General features: G+C 53.4%; 1 protein-coding gene across 2 annotated transcripts in view; it reads left to right on the top strand.

The window, feature by feature from the left end:
- The window catches only part of ETS1 (ETS proto-oncogene 1, transcription factor), an 83,173-nt gene that overhangs the window by 45,076 nt on the left and 13,107 nt on the right, over positions 1-24,990 (top strand). For both annotated transcript variants that reach the window (XM_083877998.1, XM_083877999.1), the window contains 5 exons: positions 13,894-14,013; positions 14,514-14,714; positions 17,833-17,910; positions 18,975-19,220; positions 23,224-23,484. In XM_083877998.1, the coding sequence (XP_083734124.1) occupies positions 13,894-14,013; positions 14,514-14,714; positions 17,833-17,910; positions 18,975-19,220; positions 23,224-23,484 (906 nt within the window). The remainder of the gene's footprint in view (positions 1-13,893; positions 14,014-14,513; positions 14,715-17,832; positions 17,911-18,974; positions 19,221-23,223; positions 23,485-24,990) is intronic.

The following is a 24,990-nucleotide window of genomic DNA, read 5'->3' as shown; positions in this document are numbered from 1 at the left end:
CAGGGGAAGGGCCATATGGATCCTATAGAGTGACCCCAGTGCCTGGCAGAGCAGGGCAAGGGCCATATGGATCCTATATGTGACCCGAGTGCCCAGCAGAGCAGGGCAGGGGCCATATGGATCCTATAGAGTGACCCGAGTGCCCAGCAGAGCAGGGAAGGATCAGGAGGGGCTGCCCCGAGCTGTGTCACCCCTGGGCTGGACCCTTTTATCCCCCATTTGGCCTCTCCAAGGGTTTCTGTCTTCCGTGGCTGTCTGTCTGTCCGTGCCAGGCACTCACTGAAAGCCAAAGCTCGGCTGAAAGAAATTTTAAAACTAAAAGAAGAAGGGAAAAGGGGGATAAAAGCCTGGAGGAAAAGGAGGGAAGGAAAGGGAAGGGCAGGGGAGGATGATGTGCCTTTAAGCCTCGTGTGTAACCGCTGGCTAATGTGGTGACTAACCCGGTGCGCGGCTGCCAAGGCAGGATCCATCCCCAGCCCAAGGCTCGGGAGTCATCGGGTCCCCTCCCTGCCCCATCCCGGGCGCCAGCCCCCCCCTGGCCCCCCGCACTCCCCAGGGCAATTTATTTACTCATCTGGAGGGCACAGCCCCGGCGGTCTCTTGACTCAGCACTCCGGGGCCGATGGGAGCTGCGGGAGCAAATTCCAGGCAAGAAATAATCTCATGACTTGTCTCGGAAAAGATTTCTCCGCAAAGATTCCCCGGACGGTCACGGAGCTCTCGGTGCCGGCCCCTCGGGCTGGACATGACCAGGCTCCCGATTTCCCAACCGCGGGCAGGCGGCCAAGGATCCCGGCGGGAATCGCTGCAGATTTCTCCTTTGGAAGAGCAGGGATGGATTTGGAGATTGGGGATGGCACGGGGGGCTCGGGGCTGGTGTCTGTCCCCTCCAGGAGCTGGCAGGGCAGGGAGCCCAGAGTTTGAGGCTGTGTTGTTTTTTGGGACATTCCTCCTTTTCTTCCCCTCCACTTTCCAGGGAAGGTTTAAACCCTTCTCTTTCATCCCCAGGCAATTTTGGTTCCTCCATCTGTGTTTTTTGCCCAGGCCTTGGCATCACCTCAGGGAGGGCTGGCACCAAGGATGACTTTCGAAGCACATTTATCCTTCGGGGTTTGTTTTTTTTCCCCTCCTGTTGGCTCTTTTTCATCCTACATTTCTCTCATCCTGGTCTTTTTTCCTGATCCAGAGTAACTGGAGTCCCATCCCTTTCTGGGGGCTCTTTGGGAGGTCTGGTCCCATAGCCAGTGCTGGGAATGGGGTGGGATGACACCAGATTGGGAATTTGGGATCTTTACAAAGCTGCATTTCTCTGGGAGTGGGCAGGGCTGTTGGTCCCACAGCCCCTGTGCCTCCTCCTCAGTTGGGATCAAGGTTTGGGATCACACAGCTCCTGGGGCCATCCCACCTCCCTGGATGGGATCACGGTGCCCTTGGAGATGGAGGGAGAGGAACCAGCCTTGGATCACTGAGTCGCCACTCCTGGAGCACCAGGAGCTCTGGGCCCAGCTCCCAAGGGAATCTCACACCCCTCCAGCCACACGTCCAAGCCACTGCCAAGGCTCCTCCAGCCTCGTTGGGGTTGATGGAGGATTCCTGGAGTTCCTGGCAAGGGCTCCCAGCTCCCGAGTCCCAAATGCCGCCCCCTCCTCCACGGAGCCTCTCCTGAAGAGCCTCTTGGCTGGAGCAGCCGAATTCAATCAGCCCTTTCACCATCTGCTCCCAGGCGCTTCTGCCGGGGAGGGCTCGGGGCCAGCGAGGCTGTAATGCCTTAATGGCTTCCGGATGCTTCGCGGGGTGGATGGAGGCCTGGGAGCGCCTCAGCCTCTCTCCCCCAGCCCTCGCAGAGGTTTCCAGGCTCAGGCTTCCTCTGGGCAGAGCCGAGCCCCTCCAGCACTCAGAGTTATCCCTGCCTGCCCTTCGCTCTTCCCAGCTGAGGCCAGGAGTGACATAATCCCGTCCTGGCCAAGGCTTGGCTCTGGGATGGGGATGGCTGAGGCTGATGGGGCAGCCCAGCTCCTCCTTGGCTGCTTTCCTTCCCCAGCTCACTCCCACCTTCATCTTCCCAGGGCTTGGGCTGGCCCGATCCCTGCACTGGTCCCTTCCCTGGTGGGAAGTTTCCTAGAAGTAGGAGCTGGAAAAGAAGAATTTCCTGGGGTCAGTTGGGAAAATCCTCCCTCCTGTGCCTGAGGAAACTGGAAATGTGGATGTTGCATGGTGTAACACACCTGGGCAAAGCCCAGGAACCCTGTGCTCAGCCTGGCATGGAGAGGATTCATCTTGGGCCTCTCCTGGAAATCTCCCTTCGTTGGTTTTCTTGTCTGCTTAAAAATTAATGAAACCAGGAGAATTTTTCCTGGGAAGTTGTGAAATGAAATGACTTTGGCACTGCTGTTCCTGAGGCTGGTGTGGGCTGCAGGGCTTTGGTTCCCAGAGCTTTGGTTCCCAGGTTTCCCCCAGGCCCCTTCCTGGCCTCCATCACTGGGGGAGCTGAGCCTGGACAGGGGACAGGGGGCTGAAATGGTTTAGGGCTGGCAGGAGCACCCAGGGATGTCCCTGTCCCTGGTCCCACAAGGGAAGCTGACCCTTGTTCTCCTCTCAGCAATCCCTTGGCTTTCACAGCCTCCAGCCCAGCCAGGAAAAGGCTCCTGTCCTGTTGCTGGGATCACCTGAGGCTGTGCAGAGCCTGTCCTGGGGCTGGGGGGACGAGCAGTGTGAGGGACACGAGTGGAGGTGTCAGGAGGTGACACCAGCAGAGCCACAGCCCCGAGGAGGTGGGGCTGGCTCGGGTGGCAGAGCAGAGGGAGCACCTTTTCCCTCTCCTGTCCAGCCTCTTCTCCCTCCCCTCCCTCCTTCCCTGGGAGATGCTGCTGTGCTGGGAGATGCAGCTCGGGAAGGCACTTGGAGTGTGCATTGACTGCTCCATGAGCTGCCCTGGGGAGGGTTTCAGCTGCAGGAGGTGCTGGGTGTGTCTCTGTGTGTCTGAGAGTGTGTTTGAGTGGGTACCTGTGAGCCCTGCCCAGGGACACCCCCAGAGAGGGTCAGGGCAAATCCTCAGGGCAGTAAAGAATCCTCAGGGCAGTAAAGAATCCTCAGGGCAGTAACTCCAGGGATGCAAAGGGGTCAATGCACAAGCACACAGGGGATTGGAGGCATGAGGATCGTTACCTGCCATCCCCTGGCAGCTGCCAGAGGAGTTGATTGTTTGCTCTAAAGAGTTATAAATAATTCTGTTGATTAAAATGATTGATTATCCTCGGCCTAATATTATTTAGGCAGAGCAAACAGCGCTGAGATTTACCAGCTGCTCTCTGACCTCCCCAACCCTGATCTGTTTGCAGAAAGGCCTGTGCAATTATTTGTTTGATTTCAAAGCTAAATATCCTAATCTTCCCTCTGTGCCTTTGGGAACCGCAGCTCGGGCTGATGGGGGGGGGCAGCCCTGCAGTGACACCCCGGGGGCGGTGACATCCCCTGGGCACAGGGGGGGGACACGGGGACATGGTGGGCACAGGTGAGGGCAGGGAGGAGATCTTGGGCTCCTCCTCATCCTCTTCCTCCTGCTCTACGGGGCAGAGCTGGAGCAGTCCCAGGTGTGCAGGGAAGGGGAAGGGGAAGGGAAAAGGGAAGGGGAAGGGGAAGGAAAAGGAGAAGGAAAAGGAAAAGGGGAAGGAGATGGGGATGGGGAAGGAGAAGGAGAAGGAGAAGGGGAAGAGGAAAGGGAAGGGGAAAGGGAAAGGGGAAGAGGAAAGGGAAGGAGAAGGGGATGGAGACGGAGAAGGAGAAGGAGAAGGAGAAGGAAAAGGAAAAGGAAAAGGAAAAGGGGATGGGGAAGGAGAAGGAGAAGGGGAAAGGGAAGGAGAAGGGGAAGGGAAGGGGATGGGGAAAGAGAAGGGGAAGGAAGGGGCGGGGAAGGAGAAGGATAAAGGGAAGGAGAAGAGGAAGGGGAAGGGGAAAGGGAAGGAGAAGGAGAAGGAGAAGGAGAAGGAGAAGGAGAAGGAGAAGGAGAAGGAGAAGGAGAAGGAGAAGGAGAAGGAGAAGGAGAAGGAGAAGGAGAAGGAGAAGGAGAAGGAGAAGGAGAAGGAGAAGGAGAAGGAGAAGGAGAAGGGCCCGCCTGGAGCGGGGCTGTCTGCAGGCACGGCCGCCCCATCCCTCATCCCTGCCCCATCCCTGCCCGCCGCGACTTGCCGCTGCCATTGAGCAATCCCGGCCGTCTGCTGGCATTGCCCTGCGGGCAGGGGGGAGCGGAGGAGGAGGAGGAGGAGGAGGAGGGTGCGACAGGCAGGAATCTGCAGCTGCCGAGGGTGCGGGGCTCGCCCGGAGCCCGGGGCTGCCAGCGGGGGTGACCTGGAGCTGCCTCCGTCATCCTGTGATCCTCCCGCACGGCACAGCCCTGTGGGGATGCTCTGGCCTTGGGGAACATCCCTGAGGAGCTTCCACTGTGTCTTTGCAGCAGGTCCGGCCCCTCAGACATTCCCGGGGGATGAATGGGGGCTGTGAGCGGGGCAGAGCTTTGATGTGCATGTGGACGGGCAGATCTGGGGGCTGGAGCATCATCCCAGCCCCAGGCAGTGCCATGTGCTGCCCTCGTGCCTGCTGTGACCCGGCCCGGGGGCAGGGGCTGGGCCGGGACACACACAGGGATCAGTCTGTGCAGGATGGGGAATTCCTGGGGACAGGCAGATCAGAGCAGCTCCCTGTCTGATCCCTTCCCAAGGCAGGGATAACTGAGGAGCCGGTGATTTCCCAGCAGCAGGGACAGCTCTGGACTCCACCATTGCCTCAGAAATGTCCCGTGTCCCGGGCAGGACAAATGGTGGGGTTTTACACAGGGCACGGAGTCATTGGGATGGTGGGGACTGTGGGATGGAAACACCCTGAGCTCTGAGCTCATGGCGTGGCTGCTCAGTGTGCTGGCACAGTTTGTTCCTCAGGTGTGTCTGAGCCAGCTCAGCGGGCTGGGATCCTCTGTGGGTGATGAAAGAGCTCAGCCTGAGTGAGGGTTCCTTGGCCCTTCTCCTGCTGCGAGGGGACAGCCCTGCCAAGAGCTCTCAGCCTTCCCTTTTCACACTTCCCATCCTGACAGATCCTCCCCGCACAGTGTTCTGCCAGTTATCCTCACCCTGGCCGTGCTGCAGCCCTGCTCTCCCCTGCTGGGACACTCTGCTGCGGGGTTCTGCCAATTATCCTCACCCCGGCCGTGCTGCAGCCCTGCTCTCCCCTGCTGGGACACTCTGCTGTGGGGTTTGGCAGCCCCAGGCTGCAGCAGCAGCTGGAGGTGTTGGACCTGACTCCCCTCTGTGTCTGGGTGGTGATGAAGGGGAGGCAGATGAATAACTGCAGAAGGGTCTGAGGGTTTGTTTGGATGGATGGATGGATGGATGGATGGATGGATGGATGGATGGATGGATGGATGGATGGAGAAATGATCCCTCTGAACTGTCCAGGGAGTGCCTTGGGAGCTTCTGCAACCCAGGAAAAAATCCGTGTCAGGGTTCTGGGATGGGTTCATCCTCCTCTTGGGACAAATCCTCCAGTCCCATCAAAGATGCCAGAAATGGCACCATCAGCCAGGCCTGGAGGAGAGGATGGCAGAACTCCTGGGTTTAACCTGGAAGGGAATGGAGGGAGTGGATGACCTGGAGCCCCGTGTCCTCCCTGAGGAGCCCAGCGTGGTGGGATTGCTCTGGAAGGCTCAGGCTGGGCTCCTGCAGCCCTGGAAGCCTCCAGGGCCACGGCAGGGACTGAGGGCTCCTGGCCCAGCCTGGGGGACAGTGAGGAATTCCAAGTGGCTCCTGGTCACAGGTATGAGCCTGGTGAACACATCAGGCTCTGTGCCAGCAGCACGGGAATATCCGTCCTTGTTTGCTGGGGCTTGGCAAGGGCTTTTCCCTTTTTTCCCCAATTGCTGTTGAGCAATCTGAGCTCTGCAGGGTGTGAGGAGCCGGGTTTGGTTCAGAGGAGCATCTCTTGGAGGTGGGGCAGTGCCATGGGCACAACCTGGGAGGGCCCTGGGTGTCCAAGGCAGGATTCCCCAGTTGGGCTGGGTGTCCATGGCAGGATTTCCCAGGGTGTCCAAGGCAGGATTCCCCAGTTGGGCTGGGTGTCCATGGCAGGATTTCCCAGGGTGTCCATGGAAGGATTCTCCAGTTGGGCTGGGTGTCCATGGCAGGATTTCCGAGGGTGTCCATGGCAGGATTCTCCAGTCGGGTGTCCAGGACAGGATTCTCCAGGAGGGCCGGGTGTCCATAACAGGATTTCCCAGGGTGTCCATAACAGGATTTTCCAGCCGTGTGTGCCCGTGCCCGGGGATTAGGGCTCTTTAGCGGCTGTGGTTAGCAGGGATTAGGGAGATTATCCCGGGGGAAGCCAGTGCCTCTCACAGGTTTGCGCCAGCCTGGGAGGGTCCTCCCAGCCCTGCTGGAAGCCAGAGGTGCTAATCCTGGCCGCTCCTGGGATATTCCATTGGGGAACAGGGAGGGAAGGGCTCCAAGGGCTGCCAGGAGAGGATTTGGGCAGACAGGGGCTGTTCCTCACTGGCTGCAGCCCCCTGGCCTGGAGGTTTGACTGAGCTGGGCTCTGCCCTCAGGCTGGGAAAGGCTGGTGGGGTTTTTGTGGTGCTGTTCAATCCAAAGGAATTGCAGAGGCCATTCAGGAGTGGGAGGGTCTCATGCTGAACTGGATCACCCCAGCCTTGTAGCATCTCATCCCAGAACCCTCAATGGGTTGGGTTGGAGAGACCTTAAAGCTCATCCCATTCCACAGCCCCTTCACTACCCCAGAGTGCTCCAAGCCCTGTCCAGCCTGGCCTTGGACACTTCCACAGCTTCTCTGGGCAGCACTGATGGGGTTTGACTGATGACCAGTCTTGTTTCTGACTCTTTGATGGTTCCATGTTCCCCAACCTCAGGGGTGACTCTCCCCAGGGTTTGCTTTACCCATCCGTGCTCCTTCCAGCACCTGAAATGGGGAGGGTGATGTGAATCCCCAGGCGAGGGAAGCCCCTGAGCTGCTGAAGGAAGAGGAGCTGTGGGCCCTGGCCCTGCAGGGCTGGGGGAACTATCCCATAACTGCAGAGTGTTGACTCAGGGGCTGTGGTTTAGCTCAGGCCTTTCTCCAGCACTTCAATTCCCTCTTCTCTCCCACAAAAGCCAAGGACAGAGTGAATTGCCCACCAGGCTGCTCCCCTGCAGGCTCCTGGGACTCTCAAGGATGCTGCTTTCCCAGGATTGCCATCCAACACCCACATCACAGAGCAGGGACAGGGAGGGAGAGAGGAGAAGGAGCTGCAGCCTGAGCAGGGCGGGCTGTGACTGATGGTGGCCACAGAATCCTTTCCCTGGGCCTGGCTCCTCTCACTGCCCATCCCCAGAGCCCAACCCAGCCCTCCCTCACCTGGGGGCTGCTCTGTGCCCAGCTTTCCTCATGGAAACCCACCAAGGCAGGGTGTCCATGGGACACGGGGCTGAACCCCAAAACCCAAAGCTGAGCAGAACATCCCAACTCCTCACCCACAGCTGAACCTTCCCCTCTGCTGCCCCAAACCTGGGACAAAACACTTTTATCTGCACTCAGGGAGGACAGTGTTCAGGCCCATTTTTTAGGGGAAAAGCTGGCCCCCCATGGCACGCCACATCTCCCTGAGAAAACTGCTGAGGGGCAGAAAAAAGCCGGCTTTGTTGGGCTTTCTGCAGCGCTAAGCACTGTGGGCTCTCAGTTTCCTCTCTTGTTTTTCTCTTGAAGCCCAGCTTTCATCTCTCAGTATTTATTTTTCGCTGCTTGAAGGAGGGAAAAAAAAGGACTTATTTTTCTTTTCTTTTTTTTTTTTTTTTTTTTTTAAGTAAGATATTTATTTTAAATCAAAATAGCAAATGTCTGCACCTTTTGTGCCATCCTTGCAGAGGGAAGCAGGGCTGGTCTCTGGCAAATTGCTGCAGGAAGGGGAACCCAAAATCTCCCCCTATCTGCATCCTCAGAGTGCCAGCAAACACATCTTGCTGTGCTCATCCCTTCTCCCCATCCAGATTTCTCTCTGGTCCCTTTTTTTCCAGCTTTCTGCCCCACTTTCCCTTTCCCCCCCCTCGAATCTCGCTGCCCTTTGGGCCTGAGGAGCCCTAATTGGAACAGGCCGGCTCCTCTCCTGCTTCCTGCGTGGGAGTGAGAGGCAACGCTTGTGAAAACAGTTCAAAAGTGCACACAAATTTTTGCTTAATCCTGCCTAAATAACAGGGGGCTCAGCCAGGGTTGTTTGCCCGGGTGCTGTCCCTGCTCCAGGGCCTGGGGGGGCACCTGGGACAGGAGGAGCTGCCCCAGGGGCTGGGGGTGCCTGGGGGTGCTGGAAACCCGAGCTGGGGACGTGGTGGGGATGTGGTGGGGAGCGTGGGAAGGGTCTCAGCTCACGGCCCCCCTCTCCTCAGCCTCCTCTGATCCTGAGAAAAAGTTCTCGGCTGCTGAACCCTCCCAGCTGGGGGACGTTGGGAAATGTGTGCTCCAGCCTCCCCCAGCCCTGCCTGGGGTCCTGGGGAGAGCTGGGGCAGGGGGGGCTCAGGGAGGGGAGCTGGGAGTGGGATGGAATGGGAAACCCACGGGCTCGGTGTGGGCTCGTGGGAAGAGGGGGGGAGGGTGAAGCCCTTGCGGAGCCGCTGGGAAACTCCTGCCCCGTCGTCATCCAGCAGTGGGGGGACATCCTGGGGCATGGGCAGCTCCACAGGGATGGGGTGGGGGCTCCAGGGGGATCTCGGGGCTCAGGGATTGAGGTTTCTGGGGGACACAGGCACAAATTCATGGAGCTCTTGGATGTGCAGTGCCTGCAAATGATCTTGTTTGAAACCAACGTGCATCTTCCCTCCTAATTTAAACATGGAATCCTGGAAGGTTTGGGTTGGAAGGGACCTTAAAGCCCATCCAGTGCCACCCCTGCCATGGGCAGGGACACCTCCCGCTGTCCCAGGCTGCTCCAAGCCCTGTCCAACCTGGCCTTGGACACTTCCAGGGATCCAGGGGCAGCCACAGCTGCTCTGGGCACCCTGCTCAACCTCCCAGGGAACAATTTCCTCCTAAAATTTAACCTAATTCTACTCTGTTTCATTTTAAAGCCTTTCCCCCCGGTCCCCATGCCTCTGCCCAGCCATGCAGAGGAACCTCCATGACATCCCTGTGCTCCAGGCCTGGGAAGGGGAGGCTGAGGAGACCTCAGTGTCCATCCATCCATCCATCCATCCATCCATCCATCCATCCATCCATCAGGGCCTGGAGGTGCCAGGGTCAGGGGGCTCCACTCTGACCCTCCCCACATCCATTTCCAGCAGCTACTGGGTGAAACCCCACACAGGGACACACTGGGGCTCCAATGGAAAACAGAGTGAGTGGCCGAGGGGAGCCTGGAGGAGTCACTGACCTCGGGTGAAAAATGACTTTGCTCCCATCCTTCTGCTCAGAGCATCTTTTTTTTTTTTTTTTTTTTTTTTTTTTTTTTTTTTTTTTTTTTTTTTTCCCTGTCTGCCATTTATTTTCCTTCTGCAATCAGCTGCAAATGGCTTTGGCGTGCAGAGGAGTTCTGTGCATCTGAAGGTCAAAATCCCTAAAGTTTGTAAATCCGAGTCCTTTAAAAAGATCAGATGTGTGGAAATAGTTTACACATGCAAGGCCTGGTGGGAGCAAGAGTGGGAATTCATGGGAGATGAACTTGGTGATCTTGGCCTCTTTGCTCCTGGTTTTCTCTCAGGCTCCATGTGCCCCTGGCTGGGGGGTCTGGGCAGGTCCCCCTTAGCACAGAACCCACCCAGGGCAATGTCAGGGTGTTTTATCCTCTTGTGTCTCTGAAGTTCCATCCCCAGGGATGTCAGGGAGCTGAAAGGGCCCAGTTTGGAGAATCCATGGAGCCCCCAGATCCCTCTTTGCCTTGGAAAGACACATCCAGACAAAATCCAGATAAAATCCATCCCCGTGCGAGGCAAACCCTGCACATCTCTGCTCTGCAGATGCTGCTGACAGAATCCTCCAGGGCAGCTGCAACTCCTGGCACCGTTTAAGAGTCCAACCATCACTCCCTGCCTGCTCTCCCAGGAGGGAAATCAAAGGCTCAGGACGAGGATGGGGCATCCCAGCAGCCGAGTGCACGTGGCAGCCGTGTCAGGGGGGCTTTGATGGGCTCATAAAACCAGCCAGAAATCCCAGCCCGGCCCCTGCTGCCGGGATTAAAGCCCTGGCATTGCTGAGCTGGGTTTGGGTGGAACAGCTGGGCTGGAGCTGGCTCCCTGCACACAGCCCTGTGCTCTGTGGGCAGAGGTTTCACTGGTGCAAAGTTTGATTAAAATCTCCCCAAAGGGTTTCAGATGGCGCTGAAAGGTGATACCGGGGGCGGTTAAACCGGGCTTGTTGCTTTTGTTCCTAAATTTCTGCTCAATTCTGACCTTTAGGCACCCCAGGCTGGAGGTGAAGGGCTGGAGGACATTGCCAGGGCTGGGGTTGCCTCCATGAGAAGGAATTTATTTCCCTGCACCCAGCAAAGTTCAGAGAGTTGTAGGAGATTCCAGGTTGGAAAGGATTCACCTAGGTCACACTCCTGGCCCTGCACATGAACCACCCAGTTTTCAAATAAATAAATAAAATAAATAAATTATTTTATTTTTTTATTTAATTTATTAAATAAATAAATTATTTAAATAAATTCAGCACCTCCAAAAGCAGAAGAGGCAGAATTTAGGGTAAAAACTGTCCATCCACCCCACCTTCCTCAATCCACCCCGCCAAGCCTTGTCCCCAAATGTGTCTGCAGAGCTTCACACACACGTTTGGCTTTCCCTGGGTGAGTTCCCCCAGCTCTGGGATTCTGCTGACCCAACCAAGGCTCCTGCAGGCTCAGGGCTTTTGGGGCTACTTTGTCCTCAGCAGAAATTTGAACAAGTGGCTAAAAAAAAAAAAAAAAAAAAAGGAAAAAAAGAAAAAGGCAGATGATGTTTCAGTCCTGAATGTGCCGAGCACAACAGATTTTGCAGAAGCCTTGAAATGCACATTTGGGTTGATTTTGGGTGTTTAAATAGAAACCGTCCTCTGCCTTTTTTTTTTTTTTTTTTTTTTTTTTTTATTTGGGAACAGACTGTTTGCTCCCCCGTGACCTCTCCCTGGGAATCACTTTTAAGTCTCCCCTGTGTTTGACAGGTTGTTTGTGCAGAGCTCAGCATTCACCTTCCCAAACCGAAATCTTATCCTCCTGCTACTGAAAAATTGATTCTCTGGGTTTGGGCAAAGCAGGATCTGACCCCGTGGATCCTGCACGACCAAACAGCAGGACCAGGGATGGTTTTTTTGCTATTGCAGAGATAAAAATACCATTTTCCACCCCGCTCTTGGTGCCTGGCCTGAGAAACTCACCTCCACACAGGTTTTTTCGTGGGTGATTCAGTGTTAAAATTGGGGTTAGAACTGTTTTCTCAGCCTGGCTCTGACTCATCTTCCCAGGGCAGGCAGGAGCTGCTGCTGAGGCAGGAGGAGGGAGCAGATTCCTGGGTGGTCCCTGTGGCCACAGAGCAGGGAGGGCAGAGCACTGAAATGTAACTTGAGGATGAAGGGAAAGGGGCACTGGGCCACTTTCTCCTGGTGTTATCTCAAGCAGCAGATGGGGAACTGAGATAGCCGCGTTGGCTGCTCATTTTCTGTGCCCTCTCCGGCCAAATCCAGTAAATAACAAAGTGTAATTTGCCAAATTGCCTTTGGATGGATGTGGGGTTTGCTTTCAGAGGTCCTGATCCTGCCACTGGGGAGGCAATCCTGGATTTGTGTGCTGGGCTGAGGGCAGGAATTGTGTCCTGAGGGACTCAATGTTGGGAATTTCACTGTTCTACCTGAGCCAAGAGTCTGCAAATCGTTTATTGAGAGCCCTGGGGACTTGCAAAGGGAAGGGGGAATTTTTGAACTGGGGCTGAGAGGTGGAAGGGGCAGAAGTGGGCACAGAGAAGTTGCTCTGTTTGGCTCCAGTGGATGATTTGGGGCTGCTCTGCAGTGCTGTCACCCTCACCCTGTGCTGCAGAGCTGCCTGTGGAGGTTTATCCACGGAATCACAGGGTTGTTTGGGTTGGAAAAGCCTTCCAAGATCATGGAATCATCCATCAATCATCCATCCCCCAGCACTGCCAGGCCACCACCAGCTCATATCCCCAAGAGCCACATCCACACATTTTTTAAATATTTCCAGGGGTGACGGTTCCACCACTGCCCTGGAATTCTACTGACCCAACCCCCAGATTCCCACTTGGAAAAAAACCCCAGTGTTGGGTTGTTTGAGCTTTAAATGATGCCCATGAGTTTGGCTGGGGAGGAGTTGAGTGGAGCAGGAATTCCAGGCTGGGGCAGGCTGGGAAGGAGCTGGGCTGGCTCTTCCATCCCTGACTCTGGGAATTGTCAGGAACACCCCAAAACTGCCTGGAACAAGCCCTCAGCAGCACTTTGCAGGTGTAAAGGTTTATTAAATCAGGGCCTTAATGAACTCAGAGCGATGGAAAACGGCGGTGGCTGAGTTTCCACAAGACGCAGAATTCTTTGATTTTTCAATGTCTGCGCCCAGAAATTCTTGAGAGCGCCAAAGACTTTGCCCGGAGTGTCATTTTACCACTCAGTTCTCATGGAAAATTTCCACCAGGCCGCAGAGCTAAACCAGCCTCAGGTGGGAGATTTCCATCTCTGCTGACCAAGTGCAGCTTTTGGGATGGTGCTTGTTCCAGACGTTCCTTCTCCATCAAAGATGTTTTTCAGGAATATTGAAAAAACGGGAAAAAGAGCCAAACCTCTATCCAGATATTTTTCCTTAAATTATTGCTTTTATTTGTGAGACTCTTTGGCTGCAAAGATCCTTCCAAATCAATTAGAAAAAGGGATTAAAAAAAGGAAAGGAAGAATTTTGGTCCTTGACCCTCCTTGTCAGAGATTTCCATCTCTGCTGACCAAGTGCAGCTTTTGGGATGGTGCTTGTTCTCCATCAAAGATGTTTTTCAGGAATACTGAAAGAACAGGAAAAAGAGCCAAACCTCTATCGAGACGTTTTGCCTCAAATTATTGCTTTTATTTGTGAGACTCTTTGGCTGCAAAGATCCTTCCAAATCAATTGGAAAAAGGGATTATAAAAGGAAAGGCAGAGGTTTGGTCCTTGTCAGGGTTTAGTCCAGGCCTAAAGCCAGTCTTGGCTTGGCCCGTGTCCCCTGGGATGGCGTTGGCCGTGACTCACCCGTCGCTCCGTGCCGTGGATGTGCCTGACGTAACTCTGGGCTAATGTGGGATTTTCCAGCTCTTTGTTTCCCTTCCCCTCCCCTCAAATGGGGATTCTGCTCTTCTCCATCCTGTCCCAGCCTGCTGTCAGCTCCTTTTTCATGGAGTCACAGAATCATGGGATGGTTGGGATGGAAGGGACCTTAAAGCCCGTCCCCTTCCACCTCCTGCCTTGGGCAGGGACACCTTTCCACTATCTCAGGTTGTTCCATCCTGGCCTGGGACCCTTCCAGGGAAGGGGCAGCCTCAGCTCCTCTGGGCACCCTGTGCCAGGGCCTGCCCACCCTCACAGGGAAGAATTTCCTGGGATGAAGAATTTTCTAGAATTCTTTAATTTTCTCCTCGCTTTTCTTTGGACTGGGCTGACAGAGTGGTCATCCAGGGATGCTTTTCTCCCTGTTTATTGCTCACCCCGGTGTGGGACTCTTTGCCTTCCTCGGTGCCTGGAGCTGCTGAGCCATTTCCCAGGCTCCAGACACACCTGGGATGGTGCAGCTGAGCAGGCTGATGTCTGGAAAGGCCTTGATATCGTCACCCAGTAACACATTCCAGGAGTGCAGGGACACCCTGTGCACCTCCCTGACACCTTCCCCAGCCCTGTGTCCTCATGGCCGTGTTTTTCTCCTCTTCTTCCAGACATGGAATGTGCAGATGTGCCTTTATTAACGCCCAGCAGCAAAGAAATGATGTCCCAGGCGCTGAAAGCCACCTTCAGCGGCTTTGCCAAGGAGCAGCAGCGGCTGGGAATCCCCAAAGGTAAGACTTGGCTTCCTGTGAGCAGCCACAGCTCCCACAGGGGTTGTGTCCCCCTTTCCAGGCTGCCCAGAATTCTCCCTGTCTGCCCTGCTGGTTCTGCTCAGGTGGTGTTGCCTTTCAAATACCACCTTGAAGCTTCTTGGAAAAATGTGGACAAGTCATCTCCACTAAACAGAGAATCAGCCTCTCCTTTACCAGAGGCTGGTGACAGGGAGAAACCAAAAAAATTGGAGAAATGGGTGGGAGAAGGGAGTCAGAGAAGTGAGGGGACTTTTAGGAATCCCAAACAAACCCAAGGCTTGTTCCTTGGATGAAATGTGTCCGCGTTAATTAAGGCTGAGCCATTAAGGCACGGTGCTCCTCACACCTGCTGATGGCAATGAGCTGCCCATCTCCGTGGATGAGGCTGTGCTGGTGCAGGGCAGCTGGAGGAGCACTGGCTGTGCCCTGTTTTCCTGGGAAAACTCCCCGGGGGTGCTCAGTGCCGGATCCCTCCGCAGACCCCCAGCAGTGGACGGAGACGCACGTGCGGGACTGGGTGATGTGGGCGGTCAACGAGTTCAGCCTGAAGGAGGTGGATTTCCAGAAGTTCTGTATGAACGGAGCTGCCCTCTGTGCCCTGGGCAAGGAGTGTTTCCTGGAGCTGGCGCCTGACTTTGTGGGAGACATCCTTTGGGAACACCTGGAGATCCTGCAGAAAGGTGAGTCCTGGAGTCTCCCGGGTGAACAATTCCCGGCATCCTGGTTTTGGGGCTTTCCACAGACCAAGAGATGTTCACCTTGAGCTTTAATCCCAGGAAAAACATCTTCCAAAGGCCCAGCTTTTCAGCAGGATTGCAAATGGGCATCCCAAGAGCAGCGGGCAAGGCAGGTCCTGGCAGTGCCTCAAAGAGTCGGAGTGTTTGTGCTGGTTCCTGGCAGGGAGCCCCAGTGGGCAGGGACTCTGTGCCTGCCTGGAATCCATGGTGGGATTTTCCAAAGCACTTCTCCTCAGCCTGTTCAGCTCCTGTTGTGAATTTTACTATTTCCTCCACTGGAACTGGGTACAGGAATACGGCCAAAATCCTGCCCGAATTTCCCAGTGGCAAATTGGAAGCTGTTTCGCTTTGTTCCATATCCCCAAAAAAAAAAAAAAAAAAAAAAAAAAAAAAGAGTGTTTCACGTCCCCAAAACCATCATTTCTGGGAGGAGAAGCCATCTGTGCCATTCCCTGAATTACGGCATCCAAGGGCATTAAATTCCAGTGCCTGGAACACACACTTGGATTCAGGGTGTTAATTTTCCATGTCTGGATGGGATGGATCCCAGCACTGTGATGGTCTCTAGGTTGAGCACCTCTACCTGAGCCACCAGCAGGAGCTGCAGCACACCTGGACTCTTCTCCCAGCTCCTTTCTCTGCAGAGCTTTCCTGGAATGTCCCCCGTGCTGTCCTACTGACCCTGGTGGCAGGAAGGGGAGGGGGAGCTCAGTTATTCCTTCCAGGAAACCATTGACAAATGGACGTTAATTGCCCATTACTAATTTTACTGCTACCTGTGGTTTGCTGAAGGTAAACACGGGCCCTTCCCGGGCTCTGGCCAGGCCAGGCTGTTTTCCTGCTCTTGGGCTCTAAGTCTGGTCTGTCCCTTTTGTTTTTGCATATTTTTATTCATGGAGTGCTTGTATCAACAGCAAGGAGTTTAACCAAACAAAGCCAACCCTTGTGGTCAGCCCAGTTTCTCCATTGCACCTTCCCACAGCTCTTCTTCCCTGCTGTCCCTGCCCATGGCTGGGAATAGGTGGTCTTCAAGGTCCTTTCCAACCCAACCCATCCCAGGATTTGATAATTCTGTGATTTTTTTGGGGGGGCTGTGCCCACTGGAGAGGGTGGGATGTGCTGCAGGTACTGACTGAGGCAACCAGGGCTGGGTTTGCACCTCCTTCCTGCAGATTCCCCACACAGGGAGCTGGACTCGATGCTGTAAATCTGTGGCAGAGCAGGAATCATAATTTCAGACAGCACTGACACTTGTGGGCGTTCAGACACTGCAGAGTTGATGGGACAAAGGCCTGGGATGGGGAGGAGTTTTTCAAAGAATCTGAAAAGCTGCTGCAACTCCTCCTCTGAAAGGCTGAAAATGAATAAAGCTGAATTTCTGTGTCTTCACCCTCTTGGGAACCAAGAAATCTCCGTTCCCTGTTGGGTTTCACTGGTGGCTTTGCCACTCTTGCACAAGCAGGGCCCGTGCTCCTCTGGTGGGCTCTGAGCACATTCCCAGCGAGGTATTTAGTGAGCAACAAAGACCTTCCAAGAAACAACCACCCTCCCCAGCCAGGGCTGGTTCCTGTTCCCTGTAACTCCTGGGGCTCATCCCCAGCCCTGAGCAGAGCTGTCCCTGCCAGGTCTCTGCTCACAGGAGGAGCTGGGGGTCCCCTCTGCACCTGGATGTGGTGTGGGCAGAGATCTAGGTGTCTCCAGGCTCAGCCAGGCCTCCACCTTGTCTCTCCATCTTCCCCACCATCATCACTGGGGGTGTTGGTGCTGGGAGTGGTTTTTAAACCCCTAAAATGCCTTTTACCTGTGCTGGTGGCCCTGGGTCGTGCTGGGACAGGCTGTGACCCCTCTGTCCCCTCTGTGTGACTCACAGCCTGCTCAGGGTTTAAAAACAGCACACGGGCACCTTCTCCCTGCGTGGATTTAGGTATTTTTCAGGCTTATTTTTCCATAATTCTCCCTAAAATAACCTCCTCGGTTACCAGCAGTCAGCAGTGCCCTGCACTCGACTCTGAGCACAGCCAAAGGTTCTCCCCTGCTCTGTGGTCACCCCCTGGCCCTTGGCAGCCACTCTGGAGGGAGGGACAGAGCATTTCTCATTAGTCCCCTGTGTTTGCACAACCCCTCCTTTTGTCAGGGAATATTTTCCAGCCTGCAATCCCCAGGGGAAAGGGCCAAATTTAGGCTCCTCGAAGGCGAACGTGCCTCTCCAGAGCCTCCAGAAACAATCCCAGCCCGGAGCTGGGGCATTGCTGTGGCTAAAGGAAAGAAAATGTCCCACCCCAGTTATCCCTGCCCGGAATTCCAGGCTGGGATGAGCCAGGTGTTCGTGGAGAAACTGCTCAGGGTGGGTGTTACATGGGAAAGCAAATTCAGCTCAGCCCAGGAGGAGAAAAGCACTTGGGGAAAGCCATGGGAAGCAGGGAATCCATGGTTTCCTGTGCTCCGTGCTCTTCCCCAGTGAGTTATGCCCATGGAAAGCTGAAATTTGGCATTTTGACCATGGAGGAGTCAGTGTCAGGGGTGGGGCCAGGGACAGTGAGACTCAGCAGTTTGAACACGGAATTTTCTACCTGCACCAGGTGCTGCACAGGCTGGGAATTCACAGATTTGGGGTTAGAGGAGCTGGGTTTGGGGTGGGTTCCTCACTCCCTCACACACACCTACTGCTCTTCTGAAAACAGGGCTTTTCCAGGAAAACAGCTGTCCCTGTGTGGGGAGTTCTGCAGGAGCTCACACACAGAAATGTGCTCAGCATCCCCAGGAGAAGGACAGGTGACAAAGCCTGAGGCAAGCAAGGAAATGATGCTCAGAGCCTCCTGGAGCCCCCACTGAGAACGTTGGTGCTGTTTGGGTTGTGTTGGTTTTGTTCAAGCCCGGCCATACCTGCAGCAGGAATTCCCTAAGGATCTGTAGGATTTTAACTCTGGACTCATCTCTGTTGCTCAGAACGTCCCAGTTTAACCCAAGGAGGAGATTTTTTGGGAAGTTCAGGGCTCTGTGTGTGTGTCACAGCCCCGTGTGCCCTCACTCTGGTGACATTTCCTTCCTTTCCTCTCTGCAGAGGAGGTGAAACCGTTCCCAGCCAACGGAGTGAGCACCACCTACCCCGAGTCCCGCTACACCTCAGACTACTTCATTAGTAAGTCTCAATTAGCAGTGCCAATTAGCACCGTTATCATGTCTGTAAGCCCCTTTTTTCTGCACAGAAATATGGCTGCACCATGCAAAGGGTGATGTTGTTTTTCCAAGGGTTTAGGGTTGATTTGGAAGCTTTCTGTAATTTTTTGGTGGCTTCCTGGTGGGCCAAAATTTGATTTTTTTTTTTTCCAAGCGCTGTTTGTTTGAAGTTGTAGCTCAGCAGACTCAGCACACCTGAGTATTGGGAATTGTGAAAAAAACTGTTTAAAAAGGGAGAGAATGAGGGGGAAAAGGCTTAATTCTGTATTGTCAGGGAGGAGCCCAGCAAGGAAAGGGATGAGTCTCCACCCACTCCTGCACTTCCCATTGCTTTGGAGATGTTCTTTAAGGGCATTGGAAATCTGGGGGATATTTCATGAACCAGCAAAAAGCCCAACTGACCTGAAGAGGAGAGATTTAGATGAGGTGTGAGGGAGAAATCCTGCTCTGTGAGGGTGGGGAGGCCCTGGCACAGGGTGCCCAGAGAGGTGGTGGACTCTGCATCCCTGGGATTGTCCCAGGCCAGGCTGGATGGGGCTTGGAGCCCCTGGGATAGTGGGAGGTGTCCCTGCCCATGGAATTAGATGAGCTTTAAGTTCCCTTCCAATCCAAAACCTTCTGGGATTCCATGATTTGGGATTCCGTGATCCTGTGGGTTGGGATTCCAGGCTCTGGCAGTGGGGAGAGGCGGCTGTGGAGGGGACTCACCTTTCCCAATCAGCAAGGAAACATTTTTTTTGCCCTGTTCCGCTTTTGCTGACACTCCACTCCCCAGGATTTTCCAGCTCTGGCAGCTCCCCTGGGAAGAGTTTAGTGCAATGCACATTTCGGATGGTTGGGGATGTCTTATTTTGCTAAATCCCTGCATTTTTTACCCCCCATCTCTGTATCTCCTGGAACCCTTTACCCACAGCACTGCCCAGGGTGGGGTTGGAGGATTCTTTGGTCCCTTGAGGCTGGTTTTGGGCTGAGTTTAACTCCTGTTTTGCCCCCAGATTACAGGTTTAACTCCAGTTCTGCCCCCAGGTTACGGCATCGAGCACGCCCAGTGCGTGCCCCCCTCCGAGTTCTCCGAGCCCAGCTTCATCACCGAGTCCTACCAGACCCTGCACCCCATCAGCTCGGAGGAGCTGCTGTCCCTCAAGTACGAGAGCGACTATCCCTCGGTGCTGCTGCGGGAGCCGCCGCAGGACTCGCTGCAGACGGATTATTTCTCCATCAAGCAGGAGGTGGTGACCCCCGACAACATGTGCATGGGCCGTGCCAGCAGAGGTAAAGCTGGGCCTAAAGCTGGGGATGGATGGATGGGGTTAGTGCTGTTCTCACCTTGCTAACACAGCCCTCTCTGGGTTCCCTGGTGGCTCTGAGCCCTCCCTGCCCTTCTCTCCAGGGAAAACTCCAGGAAACCCTCTCCTCTCCTCTCCTCTCCTCTCCTCTCCTCTCCTCTCCTCTCCTCTCCTCTCCTCTCCTCTCCTCTCCTCTCCTCTCCTCTCCTCTCCTCTCCTCTCCTCTCCTCTCCTCTCCTCTCCTCTCCTCTCCTCTCCTCTCCTCTCCTCTCCTCTCCTCTCCTCTCCTCTCCTCTCCTCTCCTCTCCTCTCCTCTCCTCTCCTCTCCTCTCCTCTCCTCTCCTCTCCTCTCCTCTCCTCTCCTCTCCTCCCTGTTTTTACACCATCTGCAGAAAGGGCTTTGATGTCAAACCTGAGTGAAACTGAGCTGAGTTTCATGTTATCAGGGAGGACAAACTGCTGGGTGCCTGCAGAAAACCCATTTTTCAGCAGCCCCACAAATTCTTCACAAGTTGTCAGGAATTGCTGTTCAAGACTCTGAAGGGTTTTGCACTCTGAGATCCAAAGTCTTTATCCATTATGCCCAGGGATTTGATGGCTGCTCGTTTGAAATATTCTGCTGCAGCCAATTCCTGAGCTTTGCTATAGGTGCAGATGTCAGGGGCTGAGGCAGCAGCAGAGCTAAAGACCCCCCAAATCCTCTCCAAAGAGTTACAGGTCCATGATTCCTGTCTGAGAGGGTGGGATTTAAACCCCTGAACACTTTGGAGGATCTGAGCCCAAATTCCTTCCCAATTAATGCTTTGAGGCTGGGAACACGTGGGGCTCAAATATCTGAGTGCTTTGTGATCACATCAGCGGTGCCAGGCTGGGGATGAGGCTCTGCCTCTGCTCAAAGCAAAAATTCAATCCACAGAGCTCAAAGTCCCTCACAAGTGGGATCATTATCCCGGATTCCAGGTGGGGAACCTGAGGCAAGGGGAAGAGATGTGACCCCCCTGCCATCCCCTGAATGAACTCAGGTGTCCCCAGGCCCAGAATTGGTTACAGTGACGTGTTGCTGTGGGCCAGGTTTGATGTGGGGCAGATAAACCCATTTATCCAGAGAGCTGAGATGAGCTGCCCTCCCAGCAAAGCCAGAGCTGCTCTCCAGGGCTGCAATGCACCTCAGCTCATTTGAACTTTCTCACTCTTTTCCCAATTATTCCTCTCTGTAATTACAGAGAAGTTGTTATTTGTGTTATTGCCTCTCCTTCTGCCAGAGGTGACCTGAGCCAGAAGGGCAGCGGGGTGTTAATTTTGGGTAAACTTCTCTTTTTGGGCTTGTTTTTCAGCAGCGTCTTTCCCTTTTCTTGACCTTTTCTTTAACACAGGTGATTTCATCACTCTCACAGTGCAATGGCTCAGGAAGGCTTTTGCAACTGTACCTCGAGCCTGGTCTCAGTGGAAAAACTAAAAATGGTTTCAGGGGAGGGAAGAGACAGCTTTGGGTGCTGCTGGTAACAGAATTGAGGGCTGTGTTCACACCAGTGCTGCAGTTCACACAAATCCTCCCAGGGCTGGGGGAAAGCCTGAATATAAAGCAGAGCCTGGTTAATTTATATAATAAAAAAATTATAAATATATATTCTTATAAAGATATAATTATATATTCATAATATATAATTATGTATTAATATTATATATTATTACAAAATATATTTTATAATATATATCATATAAAATATATTATATAGATATTATATATATCAATATATAATTTTATATTATAGATATAGATAGAGATAGCTCATATAATAGAGCCTGGTTAATTTATATAATAAATATATATATTTATAAATATATAATTAGATTTTTATAATATATATATAATTATATATTTATAATATAAAATATATATTATATTACAATATTAATAATAAATATATATTTATAATATATATTATATATATTTATAATAAATATATAAATTTTTATAATAAATATATATATAATATAACAGAGCCTGGTTAATTTATATTTATGTCCCTCTTTACCTTGCTCTGTCTTACAGGGTTAGTCTGACACAAAGTCAAGCCCTTCAGCATCACCTCAGGGTGAGGGTTTTGCAGACAGGCGCCTTCTGTGGGGCCTTCAGGAGGAAATTTTGGGGTTCCACAGCAGTTTCTCCTCCCTGCCCTGTCAGCGAGGGGGTGGCTGGCTGAGGAGTGGAGCTGCCCAAACTCATTTCAGTTCCTCCTGAGTAAGTGCAGGGCGTGATGATTGTTCCAGCTCGGTGGAACTTGAGTGAATTTGCCATGGACTGACACAAATCACGTCTCTGTCAGGTCTGAATTCCTTTTCTGAATGAGTCCTGAGCTGCAGGAGTTGGTTATGCCAGTTAATGTACACACACACACAGAGCGGCATAGCAGGACTCAGGGAAGGATCGGAGTGTGAAATCCTCAAAAAAAACTAAAATAAAATAGAAAAAGCTTTGAAACAGAGCTGTCCCAGCAAATGAAAGCGGCGGATCCCAGCTCCCAGTGACTCCGGGCAGCAATCAGGGCAGGCCTGCAGTAGTTGAGCCTTTTCACAGCAAAGTGCTCTCCAAACTACAACACAACAAACATCTGGGGCCGTGTGCCAGGGCCCTTCCACGTTCCCCTTCCCCCGGGATTTGCTCTCTGGGCCCGGGCTGTGGGTGACTCTGCCAATGGAAATTTCTCCAGGAGCTCTTGCACAATCCCAGCAGCTGTTTTTAGCCGGGTTTGGGAAATTAGTGAACTCGAATGATCCTGTTACGCTCGTGGCTTGTCAGGAAAGACGTTGAGCAATCGGCGGCGTAGGGAGATCAGAGGCAGCGATTTCAGTTTGTTCTCTGGGTCCTTTTTTAGCTCTGGTTCAGCACGGGCTGGCCCTGGGGGGTGTAAATCAGCCCTGCTCAGGATCTGGCCTCTCGTGTTCTGGGCTTTGACTAAAAATACCCCAGAGAGTGGATTTGACAGGAACCAGCTGTGCTCACCTTACCAGAGCTGGGAAAAGCTGTTGGAAGCTCTCAGCCCTTGGCTCTCCTCCTCCTCCATCAAACCTGCTGCTGGTTGGGGATTTGGGGCTGGCTGGAGCAGATGGCAGCAAAAGGCTGATGTGTAGGTTGGGAAGAAACATCCAAATTAAAGGAGCTGGGTGTGCCTGAGCAGTGTTTGAATAGGGCTGGCAGATGAAATAATGGGGGATTTATTGGAGACCCCCAAGATCCTTCAGCAGCAAGAGAATCACAGAAATAAAAGAGTCATAGGAAGGTTTGACTTGGGAGGGACCTTAAAGTTGGTTCCACCCTTTGCCATGGGCAGGGACACCTCCCACTGCCCCAGGCTGCTCCAAGCCCTGTCCAGCCTGGCCTGGGACACTCCAGGGATCCAGGGGCAGCCCCAGCTGCTCTGGGCACCCTGTGCCAGCCCTGCCCACCCTCTGAATAAAGAGGTCCTGGAGCACCCATGTTCAGGCTCCTGAGCTCAGCCTTGAGTATCTAAAATTAGTTATATCTCTGACATTTCTCTTTGGAAATGAGGGACCATTTCCAGTCAGCCCCAGGCACTAATCCTGGGTAGAGAGGCCAGATTTGGGTTTTTCCCCTCTTTCTCTCTGCCTTGCTCTTCTGCCTGAAGTTTTCCAGGGCTCAGCCCTGCTCTGAATGGCAAAGGTGAAAGTATTGCGGGTCTGGGCTGCAGAGGTGAAGCATCTTGTGCCAGGCAGGTGAGGCAGCATCCTGTTCTGGCCAGGTGACACCTCCTGTGCCGGCCAGGTGAAACACCCTGTGCTTTCCAGGTGTCCTGTGCTGTCCAGGTGAAACATCCTGTTCTGGTCAGATGAAACCTGTGCTGCCCAAGTGAAACACCCTGTGTCAGGCAGGTGAAACACCCTGTTCTGGCCAGGTGAAACCTCCTGGGCTCCCCAGGTGAGACCCCCCGTGCTGCCCATGCCCATCTCACCCCCTGTGCCCCCTCCAGGTAAGCTGGGAGGCCAGGACTCCTTCGAGAGCATCGAGAGCTACGACAGCTGCGACCGCCTGACGCAGTCCTGGAGCAGCCAGTCCTCCTTCCAGAGCCTGCAGCGCGTCCCGTCCTACGACAGCTTCGACTCCGAGGACTACCCTGCCACCCTGCCCAGCCACAAGCCCAAGGGCACCTTCAAGGACTATGTGAGGGACCGGGCCGACATGAACAAGGACAAGCCTGTCATCCCTGCTGCTGCCCTGGCTGGGTACACAGGTAGGATGGATGGATGATCCTGGGGACACCCACCTGTGCCTCCCTCGAGGAGCAGCTCCCCATCCCCAGGGGCAGAGCCTCGGGGTGCTCTGGGCTGCCCCAGTTTGGTGTGAGGAGGGTTTTGGGGTTTTGGTGGAATTCATCTTCTTTGAGTGTGGGCGTCCCACACATCCCACTCCTCCTGGGGGGTGTGGCACTGGCTGAGCACAGAGCACTCAGTGCTTTGCTCTCCATTTCACCCAGGCAGGAGCTGGTCTGGTTTGGTTCCTGACCCTGAGGTGCTGCAGCAGAGCCCCCAGCCCCTGTGGTGGTCACTGGTGGTATCTCGGTTGTGTTTCCCCCCCAGGGCAGGAGCAGCCTCATCTCCAGCACTGCTGTGTGTGTGGTGGGGATAAATCCTCTCCCCTCTGGCACAGGGAGTGCTCTGTACCTTGGTGTGAGGCAGGGACAGGCCTCTGCCAGGGCCATCCCAAACATTTTCCATCCCCTGCTCTGGGAGAGATGAGAAGGTGATAGGCCACGGAAACTCTGGCTCTTTATGACAGCCCTTCAGCAATCTGGCACCTCCAAGGAGAGACACTTAGTGGGATGGGACTTCCAGCTAAAGCTGAGCTAATCCTTTCCAGCCCTTCTGTGCCACGGCTTTTTCCCTTTTAATCTGAGGAGAACTCTGGGGCAGCCTCCTGCCAGCTCTCCCCGGCTCTGCACACTCAGATCTGCCCTGCCCCAGCTGGCACCTCCTGCCAGCTCCCCCTGGCTCTGCACACTCACACTCAGATCTGCCCTGCCCCAGCTGGCAGCTGCTGGTGGAAAGAAGGTTGTGCTGATAAAGATCGTGCCCAGGTTCAGAGCAGATCCCGAGATGTGACTGTCCCTGGGTGTCCTCCCACGCAGGGCTCATCTCTGACACCCAGCCCTGCTCAGGGTGGGGAGAGGTGCACCAGGGAGGAAAGGTGGGGAGATAATTTTAGGAGTGTAAAAAAAGGAAGTGGTTTGTTGCTATAGCTTTAGTTAGAAAGAGAGCTCAGCCCTTCCTGCTGAATGAGGCTCTACCAGGTTCACGCAAAATATGAGTGTGCTCTGAAATTCCTGGATGGATTGGGGATGGGGGATGTGGGGGAGAGGGAGAGGAGGGGCTGTGACCTGGGGCTTATTCTCTGCTGTGCTGTGGAAATTGGTGTTCCTGAGAAAAGAGACCACTGAGCACAGGGTGCTCATTTTATTCCTATTTTTATTTTTATTCCTATTTTTATTCCTATTTTATTTAAATTTTATTCCTATTTTTTAAAAAATTATTCCTATTTTTATTCCTATTTTTTAAATTTTTTATTCTTATTTTTTTTTAAATTTTATTCCTATTTTTAAAAAAAATTATTCCTATTTTTTTTCCTATTTTTTTAAAAAAAATATTCCTATTTTTATTCCTATTTTTTAAAATTTTATTCCTATTTTTTAAAAAAATTATTCCTATTTTTATTCTTATTTTAAAAAATTTTTATTCCTATT

Source organism: Zosterops lateralis, assembly GCF_965231275.1.
Source record: "Zosterops lateralis genome assembly, chromosome: 25".
Lineage (NCBI taxonomy): Eukaryota > Metazoa > Chordata > Aves > Passeriformes > Zosteropidae > Zosterops > Zosterops lateralis.
Note: the sequence above shows the minus strand (reverse complement) of the source record. Positions and strands in the feature narration are given on the sequence as shown.